Source organism: Xenopus laevis, chromosome 1L (genome assembly GCF_017654675.1).
Source record: "Xenopus laevis strain J_2021 chromosome 1L, Xenopus_laevis_v10.1, whole genome shotgun sequence".
NCBI classification, from domain to species: domain Eukaryota; kingdom Metazoa; phylum Chordata; class Amphibia; order Anura; family Pipidae; genus Xenopus; species Xenopus laevis.
This window is the reverse complement of record NC_054371.1, coordinates 188,954,491-188,969,161: the sequence shown is the minus strand read 5'-3', so window position 1 is coordinate 188,969,161 and position 14,671 is coordinate 188,954,491. Positions and strand designations below refer to the sequence as shown.

Genomic DNA, 14,671 nt, shown 5'->3' with positions numbered 1-14,671 from the left:
GAAAAGAACTTTCATTTAAAGCAACGTATGGGGTTCTTCACAGTCAGGACAGTGAGGTTGTGGAATGCACTGCCGGGTGATGTTGTGATGGCTGATTCAGTTAATGCCTTTAAGAATGGCTTGGATGACTTTTTGGACAGACATAATATCAAAGACTATTGTGATACTAAGCTCTATAGTTAGTATAGATATGGGTATATAGAATTTATGTGAAAGTAGGGAGGGGTGTGTGTATGGATGCTGGGTTTTCATTTGGAGGGGTTGAACTTCGTGGACTTTGTCTTTTTCCGACCATTAACTATGTAATTATGCAACTATGTACAGTAACTATATGAAAAAAACCTAGAAGATGACAAACTCAATCTTTGTTCCCACTGAATATAAATTAAAGGTGTTTTTTCCTTCAGTGATACAAATATGATAATAAAACGAGCAGTCAACATATCCATTCATCGGCCAAGATAATTGTTACTGTTATTAAGAGAAATGTCGTAGGAAATCGGGTTTCATGATTGCTTGTTTGTCTAGTGCAGTTTATGACATGAAAAACATCTTCATCAGCACTTGTAGTCTTTTTCTAAGAAAATGATACACAGATATGATTCATCTTTTAATGCCATTGTACAGAAATATGTTCATTTTCTCAAACACTTACTGAAGGAATCTCATTATGCACATGCTGTAAAATAAAAGCAGCTGTAACACAGAATAGAAATATATAAGGGACTGGCTTTCATAAACAGACAAAGGAACATTTTAGGTTTAGTCCATTTAATTCTAACGCAGTGTGTACCGGTATGGGACCTATTATCCAGAATGCTTGGGACCTGGGGTTTTCCAGATAAGGGATCTTTCTAGAATTTGGATTTTCATACAATAAGGGGCACATTTATTAATGGTCGAATATCGAGGGTTAATTAACCCTCGATATTCGACCGGTGAAGTAAAATCCTTTTACTTCAAATATCGAAGTCAAAGGATTTACCGCAATTTCTGCGATCGAGCGATGAAGGAAAAATCGATCGACCGATTTTCCTTCAATCCCAAATTGGTAGGAAAGCCTATGGTCGAATAGTCAAACGAATTTTAGTTAGAATCGTTCGATTCGTTGTCGAAGTCGTAGTCGAAGGTCGAAGTAGCCAATTCGATGGTCGAAGTAGCCAAAAAAATACTTCAAAATTCAAAGTATTTTTTATTCTAATCCTTCACTCGAGCCCCACAGTCTACTTAAAATGAATTTAAACATTAAAAGAAACCCAATAAGGTTGCTTTGCCTCTAATACGGATGAAATATTCTTGGTTTGGATTAAGATTTTAAAAATCTAAATTATTTGATTAAAATGGAGCCTACGGAAGATGGCCTTCCTGTAATTCAGAGCTTTCTGGATAAAAGGTTTCTGTATTACCAAACCCATACCTGTACTATATGTCTTCTATATTTGCTTTAGTCTATATTTCTCTCTGACCCACCCTTCCACACTCAGTATCATGCCTCAGCTGAGCTCTTGAAAGAAGTGTGAGCACTACCCCTGTCTATAGGATAAGCACTCTGTGTGGATATTGGATAATAACATTTCAATGCAGCCTTTCTTCAGCAAACCGTACTAGTTAAAGATATACATTATCTCTACTTCAATGGCATATTCCTTTCTTCAACCCAGAGTGGAGTACCTTGAGGTATATTACATGACTACATTAGCTAATCTGTGGAATTAAGACTGTGAGTAAGTACAATGGAGTGCATAAAATTATCATAGAACTCCCACACTTGGGGGAAAAGAACGAACAAATCATATTAAATGAGATTAGTAGACTGATTATACAATGAGACATGATCAGGAAGGAGCACGCAGGCCTTGCTGGCATGTTTTGACCTAAGGAGCATATTAAACTGAACATCACATGCTAATACTGCTTATGGAGTCTGTCACATTCAATAGGCAACATAGCCTCATCACTGCAGATGTATTCAGAGGTATACTGTATTTGTCACATTACATGAAACTGGGCTTAAACTGTCACTAAAGTCACACAGTATGGTTAAAGTGCTGTAGCCTATGAAAGGGAAGTTTTTAGCAGTCAGAGCTGGGTAATATGGTCAGTTGAAAGACTGGCCAGGAATGAAACCAACTGCATATAACAGTATATACTTGGCTTTTACAATTAACATATGGTGCAGTAGCAGGGCTGCTGAATAGGCCTCCGTTGCAAATAAAAAAAAATCACATTTATTAAAGGTACTTGCGTCAACACATGCTCCTTGTGCTACTGGATATTTGCGTTCAGTTCTTTTCACTCCTGTCCCAAATTCTGTGCAGTTTCTCTTTTTGACGTAGAAGAACGGTGGAGCTACTATCACCTCCAAACCAGGCAGTAGCTCCAAAACACTACATTATGTGTAAAAACTTTGCTTTATGATTTGTCCCATTCACCACATTTTGAATTGAAATGGAAAATGTGCTGCAAAACATTATTTTCCTTTTCTCTCCTTAAATTTTCATCAACTTTGATTTAACCACCTATGGTTTTAGTTTGATGTTGGCCTCGCATGCAGCCATTTTGTAATAGCAGAAGACTTCTCCATTATTAGCTGCATTTCTTACTCATTAAAATCAGCTCATAGTTTTTTTCTTGTTGCTTTTCCTTCTTCTTTTGTTAGTGTATCTAGCTTTTTTTATTAGTAGCTCCAAATTATAGAAGAATCCCTTATCCAGAAAACACCAGGTTCCAAGCATTCCAAATAACAGATCCCATGCCTGTACTTTGTTAGGAGATAGCATATATAGATTTGACCTTTGTAGCAAAAGATGAAAAACATGGATATCCTTTGGCATACTTGCCAATTTTGCTATATTTAAGAAAACCTACTTTTGCGTATTCTTTCCAAAGCATTTTTCAGTTGCTCAAACTACTCCGCTTCATGTACATTTCACCTGAAAATGATTATATCCTCTCACTGGTAATAGGAACTGATCATGCTGTTGCCGGAGTTTGAGTTACCATGGAAACTTTCATAGGAAAGAACACTCCGGGTTCCCAAAGGCATTGTTCTTATTTGACACTGTGGCCTCTATTTGCCAAGATGAATTACTGTACATACAATATATAGATAGCAGAATCATTATATCGCTACCAAATATCACGGGGTAATAGAAGTCTGACTGCTTTGCTACAGTGAGAGAGAGAGAAAGAAACCAGGGATAAGATTAGAAAGCCCTTTGTGGACACTACCAACACTTCAGGAAAGGGATTATTTCTTCTCTTCATGAAGTGATTTCCTCAGGCTCAGTAGCTCACCTTCATCTCTTCTGTGACGTGACCATGACAGAACTGGATATGCAGGCAACTTCTCCAGTGTGAAGGAAACTAACATGGAAAGCTATCTATACAGTTACCAACTAATAATTAAGATTCCTTAGTAACTCTAAATGGTGTACATACTGTAAATAATGCAATATAGTCAATGTTATGCTCATTGAACTTTGCAGTCTCAACTAAAGACAGGATTGTGCATGAAATCATGTTTTTAAAGGAAAATGAGATAATAAGCACATATTAAGCTGCAAAACTTTTATGTAATTCACAAACAATATTAACAAACTTCAAGGTTATTTTTCTCTGAGGGTGGGCAGGTTGTGCAGTCACCAGTTTCATACATATTAACAGCAATGTTTGGTTATATATAAGTCTCCAAGATATGATTCCTTTAGACTAAATTTGGAGTGCCCCATTATCCTTTCTTTTACAGTTTGTGATCATGACTTAAAGGAGAATGAAAGGCAAAAGTTATACACTACCTCCCTGAAATAACATGGCAATGCCTTAATAGTTTTTGCTCACCGATCTGCATATTAAATTAGAGAACCGTCTTTAATGTTCCCAGCTCATTTGGAAGAATGTGGTCGCCATCTTGAGAAAGGAATATAGGCTTCTGTTTCCAGGTCTTCACTATTGTGCATGGGTGAAAAATCCCTCCCCCTGACCTCAGGAGCACGTCATAGATAGCTGTGGACAGAAAACTTTAAAAACAGTTTCCCCCTCACTGCTAGTGTTTGGTGCTGCCTGGTAGCTCCTTGTCAGGAACTCTTACCCTGGTGGTCTAGTGGTGTGGCGGGGACACCCGCCGCTCCTCTTGCCGGCTTCCTCCCTAGTGCGCGCGCTGCACGCATTCTCGCTATTTAAAGACGCAGGCGCGCTGACGTATTACAATGGTGCCAAATTCAAATATTTAAAGGGGTATTGGTTAATTTATGGTTGCCCGTGATAGGTTTTGTTCCTGGTGCCTTGTACTTTGTGCTGCTAAGCTTCTTGTCTGTTTGATTCCTGTGTTTGACCCTGCCTGGCTGTTTTACTACTCTGATCTCTGGAACCTGACCCTTGCCTGTTATTTGACTCCGATTCTGCCTCATCCCATCTGATTGATCTCCCGGTTTTGACCCTTGCCTGCCTGACCTTGCTTTGAACGCTGCCTGCCCAGACCCGGCCTGAATTGTTACGCTGACTTTCTGCCTGCCTCGACCCAGCCTGATCTGACTACTCTATTGCCTGGTGTTTGTTCTGGTGTTGGGTGCCAACCGTTACACTCCTGCCTGTATGAATGAAAACCAATGATCGAGCGTCTCCATGGAGACATGTCGCTTGCAAGCTGATTTACAGGGGCGTGTTTACAGGGGGTCAATGATGACGTGGGACTAAATTTGCATGTGCATCATCATAGAAGGGAAAAAAGCATGCACAATGGTATCTCATTTTTCCTAATGCGCCTCAAGCAGCCTGTAAGAAGCTTGCTGTGACGTCACTGGACTCTTCACTCTCATTCTCAACAGAGGGAGTTTCCTGCTGCAAGACACTAGGGACAACAGATTAGGTTGGCCCTGTAAGTGCTTCTTCTAACATCCTTACCAAACCGCTTTAGTAATTTTTTAGCTTTCGTTGTCCTTTAAGGAAAGATCCTAGCTGCACCAGACCCCCCTTAATTTAAAGGGATAGGAACACTTCTCAGGTCTTACCAGAATTGTATTTTTCATCAAATTGTTTCTATGTGTCTTTTAGACCATTTTCCTCAATTTGAACTCTATTTGGATAGATCACTCCTTCTTTAAGAGTCTTCTGAAGTCCGACACACTCATGGTCTCTAAGGGATTGTCAATCAGGGCTTGCAAAACAGAGCTTAAATGCATTTAAATGGTGTTATCAGCTTATGCCACTTGCCCATGCAGGGTCACTGTGCTGCCACTTCCTTTCATGTTCAGGTATAAAATAATGATCTTCCGCATCACTACAAAACTTATCTCCTGCATTGATTATTTATGTGCATCCCATCTCGCACGTATGCTAGGATTGCTTGCAAGATTATATTTTCAACTCCCAATGCTGGAGTAGTGTTAGTGCAAGAAAGGTAAGAAGGAAGGCAGGCAAGGGCCACACATAAATAATCAATTAAGTTAAATGCACCAGTTTTCCAAAAATTTGTTTTTTTTTTGCAAGAGAAGGAGTGAGATAAGAGAGGCTAAAAGGAAAAATGTCAGCAAGAAATATAACAGTAGTACTCGCCTCCTATATGAAATGGTATCCATTACCATACAAAGTAGAGGAGTTTTTTTTTTTTTTTACAGCAATATATTTGACAGAATTTATGTCAGTGATTTAGTGATTAATAGTTTGTATTGCTATCAAAGAAAATCACAATAGCAAAAGTGTCACTATCGCTTTAAATGGCAACATAACATGCCAGTCTTGATTATGAGGGTTGGATAGAAACAAGTTTTAAAGCCTGACATATCCATTTATCAGGAATCAAGTTTACAAATGATATTTCTTAACATGATTTATACCATTGCAACATTTATTCCACTATAGAATAATGAAAACAAAGTGTTTTTTTTATCTTAAAGCTTGCCCTGAAAGGTTGGCATCCTAACATCAAGTCCCATGCGACCATTTGTTATGCAAATAATGCAAATCCTACTATGAAAACCAGCTAAAAGAGGATATACTTAGCAGATGTCCATCACACATAAAGGTGGCCATACACGGGCAGGTAAAGCTTCTGATATCGGTCGTTTAGAACAATTTGACAGCTTATCTGCCCATGTATGGAGGCTTCCGATGGGTCTTCCTGATCGAAGGTTTGATTTTTACCCAACCAACCCGTCGGAGACCCTTGGCGTATCGTAATTTGATCGTTCGGCCATGCGGCCAAACTTTCGAATTACCCCCGATATAGCCATGCCATTAGTGGCATATCGGGGGAAAGATCCGCTTGTTTGGCGATGTCGCCAAACCAGTGGATCTTTGAGTCTATGGCCAGCTTAACACTCCAGTATAGTGCTTGTACTCATGTAGAACATTCGTAGAGTGTGTAGATTCTATATAGGATTATAAATACATTTCAAAAACTAAAATGCCCATAAGGCCATGTTTCATTGTGCATTTTATTTCCAGTGGAATGTGTGGTTTATACCATTGGTATAATCACAAAACGTTATCACATTTGATGCAAACATGAAAGGTTACAAAGGGGCACAAGTGTTCACTTCTGGTAGGAACAGAAACGTTGTTTTCAGATAACTTCGGACCGACTGAAAGGCATTAAAGAAAAGAGAAACAAAACGTTTTTTTCAAAGCTCTAACTGCACAAACATTGTGCCACATTACAAAAAAAAATAGGCAAAAAGAAACAAACAGAGAACCAAGCTAAAGGTTAACACAAACCTGGTGTAATGATGTTATAATTACAGTGCATTACTCAAAATGCTTAAGCTTATGCTGTAAACCTAATGCTTACAAAGTCTTTGATATTCTCTAAACTATTTTATAGATTATACTATAACTGTGCATCTGTATAATCATTTCTAGACTTTATATGGTACACCTTTTTGAAAACAAGCTTTACTGTAATTATTAGTAGTTGTCTCTATCGGGTTCCTGCTGCACTGTGGATTGAAGGGGGACTCTCGTGATCGGACAGGAAAGATGTTGCAGCAGCGTCAGTGAGTGAAGACGCAAGAACATGGCGACAAACAGGACAGGTCGCAGACTAAAGAAAAATATAAAATAATATAGATATTAGGATTTCATTTATATTCCGATTTAATGCATGTTTACAGGGTTTAGAAGAATCTTCTACACTGCAAATACAAACCAAAATGTATAGTTATACTGGCATAAACACAGAAAGGGCTACTGATGAATACACGGGACTTATAAATCAATTTGCTTTAATTTATTGTAGGCAAACATACTGACGTTTCGGCTGAACACCAGCCTTTTTCGAAGTGCTATAGTATACTAAACACTGACTCAAATATTGTTAGATGGCAGGAACCCAGTGACATGGAAAAAGGAAGTGACATGTACCAATTCAAATTACGTAAACCAATCCCCTCATTCAAACAAAAACCACCAACTTGCAAACACTAAAAACACCAATATAATCATCAACATACTACTTAGCATCATATCAAACAGTCAAATACATTTCATACACAGTAATAAAAATAGATTGCATAATCAGAACATAATATATATAAAATATCACCTCGGAAACTGTGAACCTAAAACATCCCACAAATAATAAGCTTGCATCCATTAGAATCAACACTGCGTTGTGAAATTCGGACTAAAAACCAGTTAAAGAAATATTTTGTGTGCAGCATAAAAAACGTATTATATATTCATGGTCAAAACCAGTTAAAAACCAATTAAAAAACGATTTAGTGTGTAGCATAAAACATTGTATCCCAGTACATTAAATCCAAATTACCCAACACAATGTAGCAATGAATTTTCATATTTTTTTCAAGTACAAGTACGGGTTCAAATGTAGCCCCTTCATTCGCGAAACTTTTCATGGCCAATTATTTGCAAATACATATTTTGAGAGTGTATGGTGCCCAAATTTTTAGACTATTCTGTTTTATTGATGACCTGTTTTTGTTGTGGATGGGTACCGATAAACAGTTTCATGTGAGGGCATTAAACTCGTTGTCCTCTCTTAGATCTTCTTTTAACATTGACTGATGCAGGCCTGGTGACCACCACATTCAGAACACCAATCAGAATACGTTGTTGCATTTTGTCACATCTGTTGATGTTAATGATGGTGAGGAACAATTCTGAACCTATGCCGTTACATCAACAATTAGATGAGTTGATTGATAGATTTTCTAAGAGGGGTTAACATTTAGATGCGGGCTTGGAAATTAAGAGCCCTTAATACACACAGGATGAATTGCTACAAAAAGGCCCAAGAAGGAACAGGGAGTACGGTCTGAGAGACTGACTTTCCTTACTACGTTTGCAGCTGATAAAAAGTCACTTGCACGAGGCCTTACCCAATCACTGGTCAGTATTAGAGAGAGATAAAACCCTTCCACCTGCCTTTTGGGTAAATCCTCGTATAGCATATAGACGGGTAGTAGTTTGAGAGATCAATTGGTGAAAACAGATCCAATATCAATCTAATGTGAAACAAACTTGGTTAACTCCAGCAAGAGTAGGCTGTTTCAAATGTCCTTCATGCAGTACTTGTAATAATTTGATTGCGGGCTCCTCTTTCAACCACTCCCATACAGGGTAATCTATTGAAAATAAATACAGAATGACCTGCACTTCTACATTTTTAAGTGTCCTAGCGGGCCTACGGTGTATGCTAATTGACCATGTACCAACCCAAATTCGTGGGGGCAATCTGGAGAAATTGCTGTTACAACTTGAACTGACATGGATTCATAGATTGAACAAATTGAACCCGTATGGATTTAATGACCTAGTGTCATATTTTAGAATTACACTTTGTATGCTGGTATTTTCATGATGTATGACTATATTGCAACAACTAGTGGTAACTTTGATCCCCTTGATAGAGCTTGTAATGTTTCCTGGTTGTTTGCACTGTGGCTAAGTGATTTTAGTAGAAGATATAGACAATGGATAGTGTGAACTGTTTTTATGCTGATTGATAGGTAAATTGATTAAGCGGGTGGACTGGAAGCCTCAATGCAGTTCACTGCTAGAACGGATCCTCTTAGCAAGAGGAGTGTGCTGCTTGTTTTGGCTCGTAGGTCTGAATTTTATTCTTGCTTTATATTGGTGGTTCGCGGCATTTTCAATATTAAACTAACGGTGGTGGCTTGATTACCTAGAATGTTACTTTTACGGACTAGTGGCTCACATTGCTACATTGAGTTGGGTAATTTGGATTTGATGCACTGCTTTTTGACCCTGAATATTAAGTTTTATTATGCTGCACACTTAATATTTATTCAACTGGTTTTCACACCAAATTTTACAATTTACGGTGTTGATTATAATAGATGCAAGCTTATTATTTGGGGGAAGTTTTAGGTTCACAGTTTCCGAGGTGATATTACATATTATGTTCTAATTACTGTGTCACTGTGTATGAAATGTATTTGATTATGTATGATATGATACCAAGTAGTATTTTGATGATTATATTGGTGTTTTTAGTGTTTGCATGTTGGTGTTTTTTGTTTGAATGAGGTGATTGGTTCACGTAATTTGAATTCATACATGTCACTTCCTTTTTCCATGTAACTGGGTTCCTGCCATCTCACGATATTTGAGTCGGTGTCTAGTATACTATAGCACTTTGAAAAACGCTGGTGTTCAGTTGAAACGTCGGTATGTTTGACTGCAATAAATTATAGTGAATTGATTTTTAAGTCCCGCGAGTGCAGTTTTCTACATTTTCAGTTAGTGTTGCTATGTTCGATGACTTGCACCCGGGCACCTAATGACGTAAGTGCGCATCGGAGTTCACGGGGGCATCTTCTTCTCTTCGGTAATCTTTGTGAAGTAATTGCCGCATGGACGCATGCGCAGTTGGAGCAATCTTCCAGTTTTTGACAACTGCGCATGTGCCAAAAGTGACAGAAATTGCGATTCCCCAGAAGAATACCCGAAGATTACCAAAGAGAAGAAGATGGTGCCCGTGAACTCTGATGCACGAAATCTGCAACGAAGGGTAAGTAAAGGCATTTACAGAGGGTAACACCTAGGCAGGGGGGGAGCAGGGAGGGGAGTCTATGTAGGGTAGGGGATTTTAATATAAAGGGTTTGGTTCTCCTTTAACAATATTAACCTCATAACCATTCAAAGAAAATGTAAAAAAAAAACAAAAAAAACCCCATTTCCATATACATACATATAAGCACAAAAAGAATTATGATGCCTATTGCCAAGACACAGGCCAACATGTAAATGTCTCTATTAAAAACATTTGGCCACATCTTGCCACTGAATTTATAAACTGATTTGTTATTTCACGTCTCCAAGTAAAAATATAATGTATTTTGTTAGAGAAAGTCTGCATTCAACCTGGAGAGGTAGGATTTCAGAGGATTCGGGAAACACATCATTTTATCGGAGCATTTAATTAACTAAAGTTAGAAAATATATTTAAAAAATGAACCGCAACCCCTTCCTATAAGCCAAATTTCAGTCCGTTTCCACTGGGATTTTCTAGCAACAAGGGTGAAGGCTACTATATCAACTGCCAGTGTTAACATCCCCCGAGCGAAGAACAAAAATAAATAAAATGATCTATGAGCACAATAACTAAAACACACTCCATTTTGGCAGTGTGAATGAAGCCCTGCAGCAATATAGTCAGAGAAAACCATCTTAAGTGTTATTATTCCCAGAAAATTTAAGGAAAAAAAACCAGCTTCTTGGTAAAAAAAAATCTTTTTTATGGACAGCTCTGTTACAGGACCAGACCAGCAGGCCAGTCTAGCTCTTCTATATTATCTACTTGTTTTGCAATCTGAGTTGTAAACCCAGGTTAAATTTAATACTACAGGCAAACGATCCCTGCAGAACTTATATGTGAACATTGATAAATGGGTAAGTTAGCAGATAAATGTTCTTCCCAATATTCATAATTTCTAGAATTTAGCTATAGGAAACTGTCCCAGCTTTTATAAATGAGGTCAGACAACTGTATAAAATAATCTAGTTATACCAAACTTCCCTTTCAGCATCTTAATCAGCTTTCATTTGACAGGTCAATAATTCTCAAGGACTAACAGAGAAACATATGGCTAATATAAATAATACTTACTTTTTGTAGCCAAATTGTAACACAAGGCTTATGAAAAAGGTGGTGACATGGTAGTTCAGTTAATATTTCACCTTTGATATATTCACTGCAGCAGATGGCACAGCACTGCTCTTGACCTACAATTTGAAAGAAAGAGATGTGATATATTTGGTCTCGAGTGGATAAAACATGAAGAAGGACAAGGACTCCGTACAAGAAAACATTTTTCAGTTTTCTTGCAAAAGGGATTATAGTACCTGCAGTTATAATAAAGGTTCCATGGCAAGGACGGAAACTTTTGTTTCAGCTAATACAAGGACGATAGCAACATGATATCTTAACCTAAAAGGGGGGGCGAATTACAAGTATTTACCGTACTCTGATAATTTTTTTAACATAGGGGTATGGGACTTGTTATCCAGAATGCTCAAACCTGTGGTTTTACGGATAACGGATCTTTCGATAATTTGGATCTTCATGCCCTAAATCTACTATAAAATCATGTAAACATTAAATTACAGGGATAATGTCATGGGAAAATTTTTTTTTCAAAATAAATCAGTTAATAGTGCTGCTCCAGCAGAATTCTGCACTGAAATCCATTTCTCTAAAGAGCAAACAGATTTTTTTATATTAAATTTTGAAATCTGACATGGGGCTAGACATATTGTCAATTTCCCAGCTGCCCCAAGTCATGTGACTTGTGCTCTGATAAACTTCAATCACTCTTTACTGCTGTACTGCAAGTTGGAGTGATATCACCCCCTCCCTTTCCCCCCCCAGCAGTCTAACAAAAGAACAATGGGAAGGTAACCAGATAACAGCTCCCTAACACAAGATAACAGCTGCCTGGTAGATCTAAGAACAACACTCAATAGTAAAAACCAATGTCTCACAGACTCCTTCAGTTACATTGAGAAGGAAAAACAGCAGCCTGCCAGAAAGCATTTCTCTCCTAAAGTGCAGGCACAAGTCACATGACCAGGGGCAGCTGGGAAATTGACAAAATGTCTAGCCCCATGTCAGATTTCAAAATTGAATATAAAAAACATCTGTTTGCTCTTTTGAGAAATGGATTTCAGTGCAGAATTCTGCTGGAGCAGCAGTATTAACTGATGCATTTTGAAAAAAACATGTTTTCCAATGACAGTATCCCTTTAACTCAATAGGCTGGCTTTGCTTCCAATAAGGATTAATTAAATCTTAGTTTGGATCAAGTACAAGGTACTATTACTACAGAGAAAAGGGAAATCGCTTTTAAAAATTTGGATAAAATTAAATCTATGGGAGATGACCTTTCCGTAATTCGGAGCTTTCTGGATAATAGGTTTTTGGATAACAGATCCCATACCTGTATTCTAGGTCTATTCAAATATGCTCATTTATTGGCATGGTGACACACCAAAAGATCAACCTCCTGAACATTAAAATACACTCGTAAATGACAATTTTGACATCTACTAAATTCGAATGGTTATTTTGCTTTTAATGGTTGTGGAATAAAGGTTATAATTCTTCTCAATGCTGCGTGGTCTGGAGTCTGGTGTGTAAGTCTTATCCTGACTCTTTTGCATGTATGAACTAATCCCTTCTGTTTCCCTAATGCTGATTCTCATCATATTTAAATAAGCACCTCATAAGCATCTTTAAAAGGTCAACAAGGCATAGATAAATTCTGATTCCAATATAAACAAACCACAATGCGAACATCCTACTGCAAAGATGCTATGGATATTTGTATGTATAGTTACTAGGAACATGTAAGAAGAATGCTAATATTTTCAATGCACATTTCTTTAAAGAATTATCTCCATAATATATATATTTTTTTTATAAACCATATTTACAGTTTTGCCAGTTTAACAGACAAGAACATATCTAAAGGAAAGTCATGGTCCATGTGAAAACAGAAAGGATCCTTTCACCCCAAAAATCTTGTACTAAGCTTTCACAATTTCATTTTCTTCCAGTGCGGTTTCTCCAAATTATACACAAAAATGTATTAAACGGTTTTCTGCAGTTGTAACTAAGTAGTGCAAGTGCAAATACAGAAGTTTCCGAAGCATCTTAAAGGAGAAGGAAAGGTTAAAACTAAGTAAGCCTTATCAGAAAGGTCTATCTAAATATACCAGTAAACCCCCAAAGTAATGCTGCTCTGAGTCCCCAGTCAAAAGAAACACTACATTTCTTTCCTTCTATTGTGTACACATGGGCTTCTGTATCAGACTTCCTGCCTTCAGCTTAAACCTCATTGCCCTGGGCATGAGCATGCTTAGTTTGCTCCTCTTCCCCCCTCCCTCCCTTCTCTGCTGTAATCTGAGCCCAGAGCAGGGAGAGACTCAGGCAGGAAGTGATGTCACACCATGTTAATACTGCAGCTCCTATCCTAAACAAACAGAGTTTCTAGAGCTTTTTACTCAGGTATGGTAAAACATTCTACAGAATAAATATAGAATTCTAGCTTGCACTATTGCAGCTAATCTATTGGCAATAAAATGCCTCCGTAGCTTTCCTTCTCCTTTAAACTAAATATTAATAGGGTGCTACTTACTATAGCACTGGTTAAGCAACAGCCAAACATACAGAAATATGTGTTCCTCCATAACCCATTTATCCCTATACATTTAAAACATATAAGGCCATTTTTAAAGTGCAGAACGCATCCTCCAAGGGGGTACGATTGCTTAGGAAATGAATGACCCCTTTTATCTATCTATTCCATTAAATGCCATTATTTTCTAAATAGCTGCAAACCCATGCAGAAACTTTAGCTGTATTTTTGTTCACACACAAACCCCCTTTATGCAATTACATTCTCTCCTGTTCTACCTATTATGGTTTAGAATGGACTGGAAATGGATTTAACGAATGGTGGGTGATACATGTGGTATGGATATAGACTAATAATCTTGCATGTTTGCCTGCAGTGTCATGGTTCCAACAGATGCACTTAAATATGGTATTGGAACTATAATCAAACACTTATAAGTTCCAAAGAGAAAAATAAACTGTACCATACAGTCCCCAAAAAGAGAGAACGATGGCAGAACTTACTATTATGGTCTTCACCAACAATGACCTGTCGGAGACAGTCTATGCTTTCTTTAGTAGCGGGTGGGTGAGCCTGTTCCATATCCACAGCAAGTGATTCCAAATGTGCTAGAGCAGTCTAAAAAGCAAGTACAAAGCATGTGGCTGAAAAGAAACGCATATCAGTGGTGAATATTCTATAGGTCTAGCTTGCATACTACTCCTTGATTACTTTCACTCCATTTGGCTCTATAGCCTTCTCCTCATTCCTTTTTGATTATCTCAACTCAATGATGTATGCCTTTCAATATCTTAAAAATAAAAACCTTTGTATTACATTTCATTTATTTTCAGTGTTAGTATTTGTCCTTCAGTCTTTGCCACTAAATAAGTTTTTGCACTCAGACAGATATAAGAAAGTCAACATGTCAGCCCTTTTGTTCCCAATGGTATTTTCATCTGCACAAACATCAGTGTGGCATAGATCAAACACTTAAACCTGCACTGAACAACCTTAATTCTTAGCTCAAATGTGTAAAAAAAAAAATATTCTATTTCTTGTTTCAGTGACTC

At 37.7% G+C, this 14,671-nt stretch overlaps 1 protein-coding gene across 3 annotated transcripts in view; it reads right to left on the bottom strand.

The window, feature by feature from the left end:
* Positions 1 to 6,416: 6,416 nt before the first annotated feature.
* Positions 6,417 to 14,671, bottom strand: part of pja2.L (praja ring finger 2, E3 ubiquitin protein ligase L homeolog) — a 27,974-nt gene continuing 19,719 nt past the window's right edge. For all 3 annotated transcript variants that reach the window (XM_018264433.2, XM_018264430.2, XM_018264438.2), the window contains 3 exons: positions 14,123 to 14,237; positions 11,090 to 11,205; positions 6,417 to 7,039 (listed from right to left, as the gene is read on the bottom strand). In XM_018264433.2, the coding sequence (XP_018119922.1) occupies positions 6,917 to 7,039; positions 11,090 to 11,205; positions 14,123 to 14,237 (354 nt within the window). In that variant the 3' untranslated portion in view covers positions 6,417 to 6,916. The remainder of the gene's footprint in view (positions 7,040 to 11,089; positions 11,206 to 14,122; positions 14,238 to 14,671) is intronic.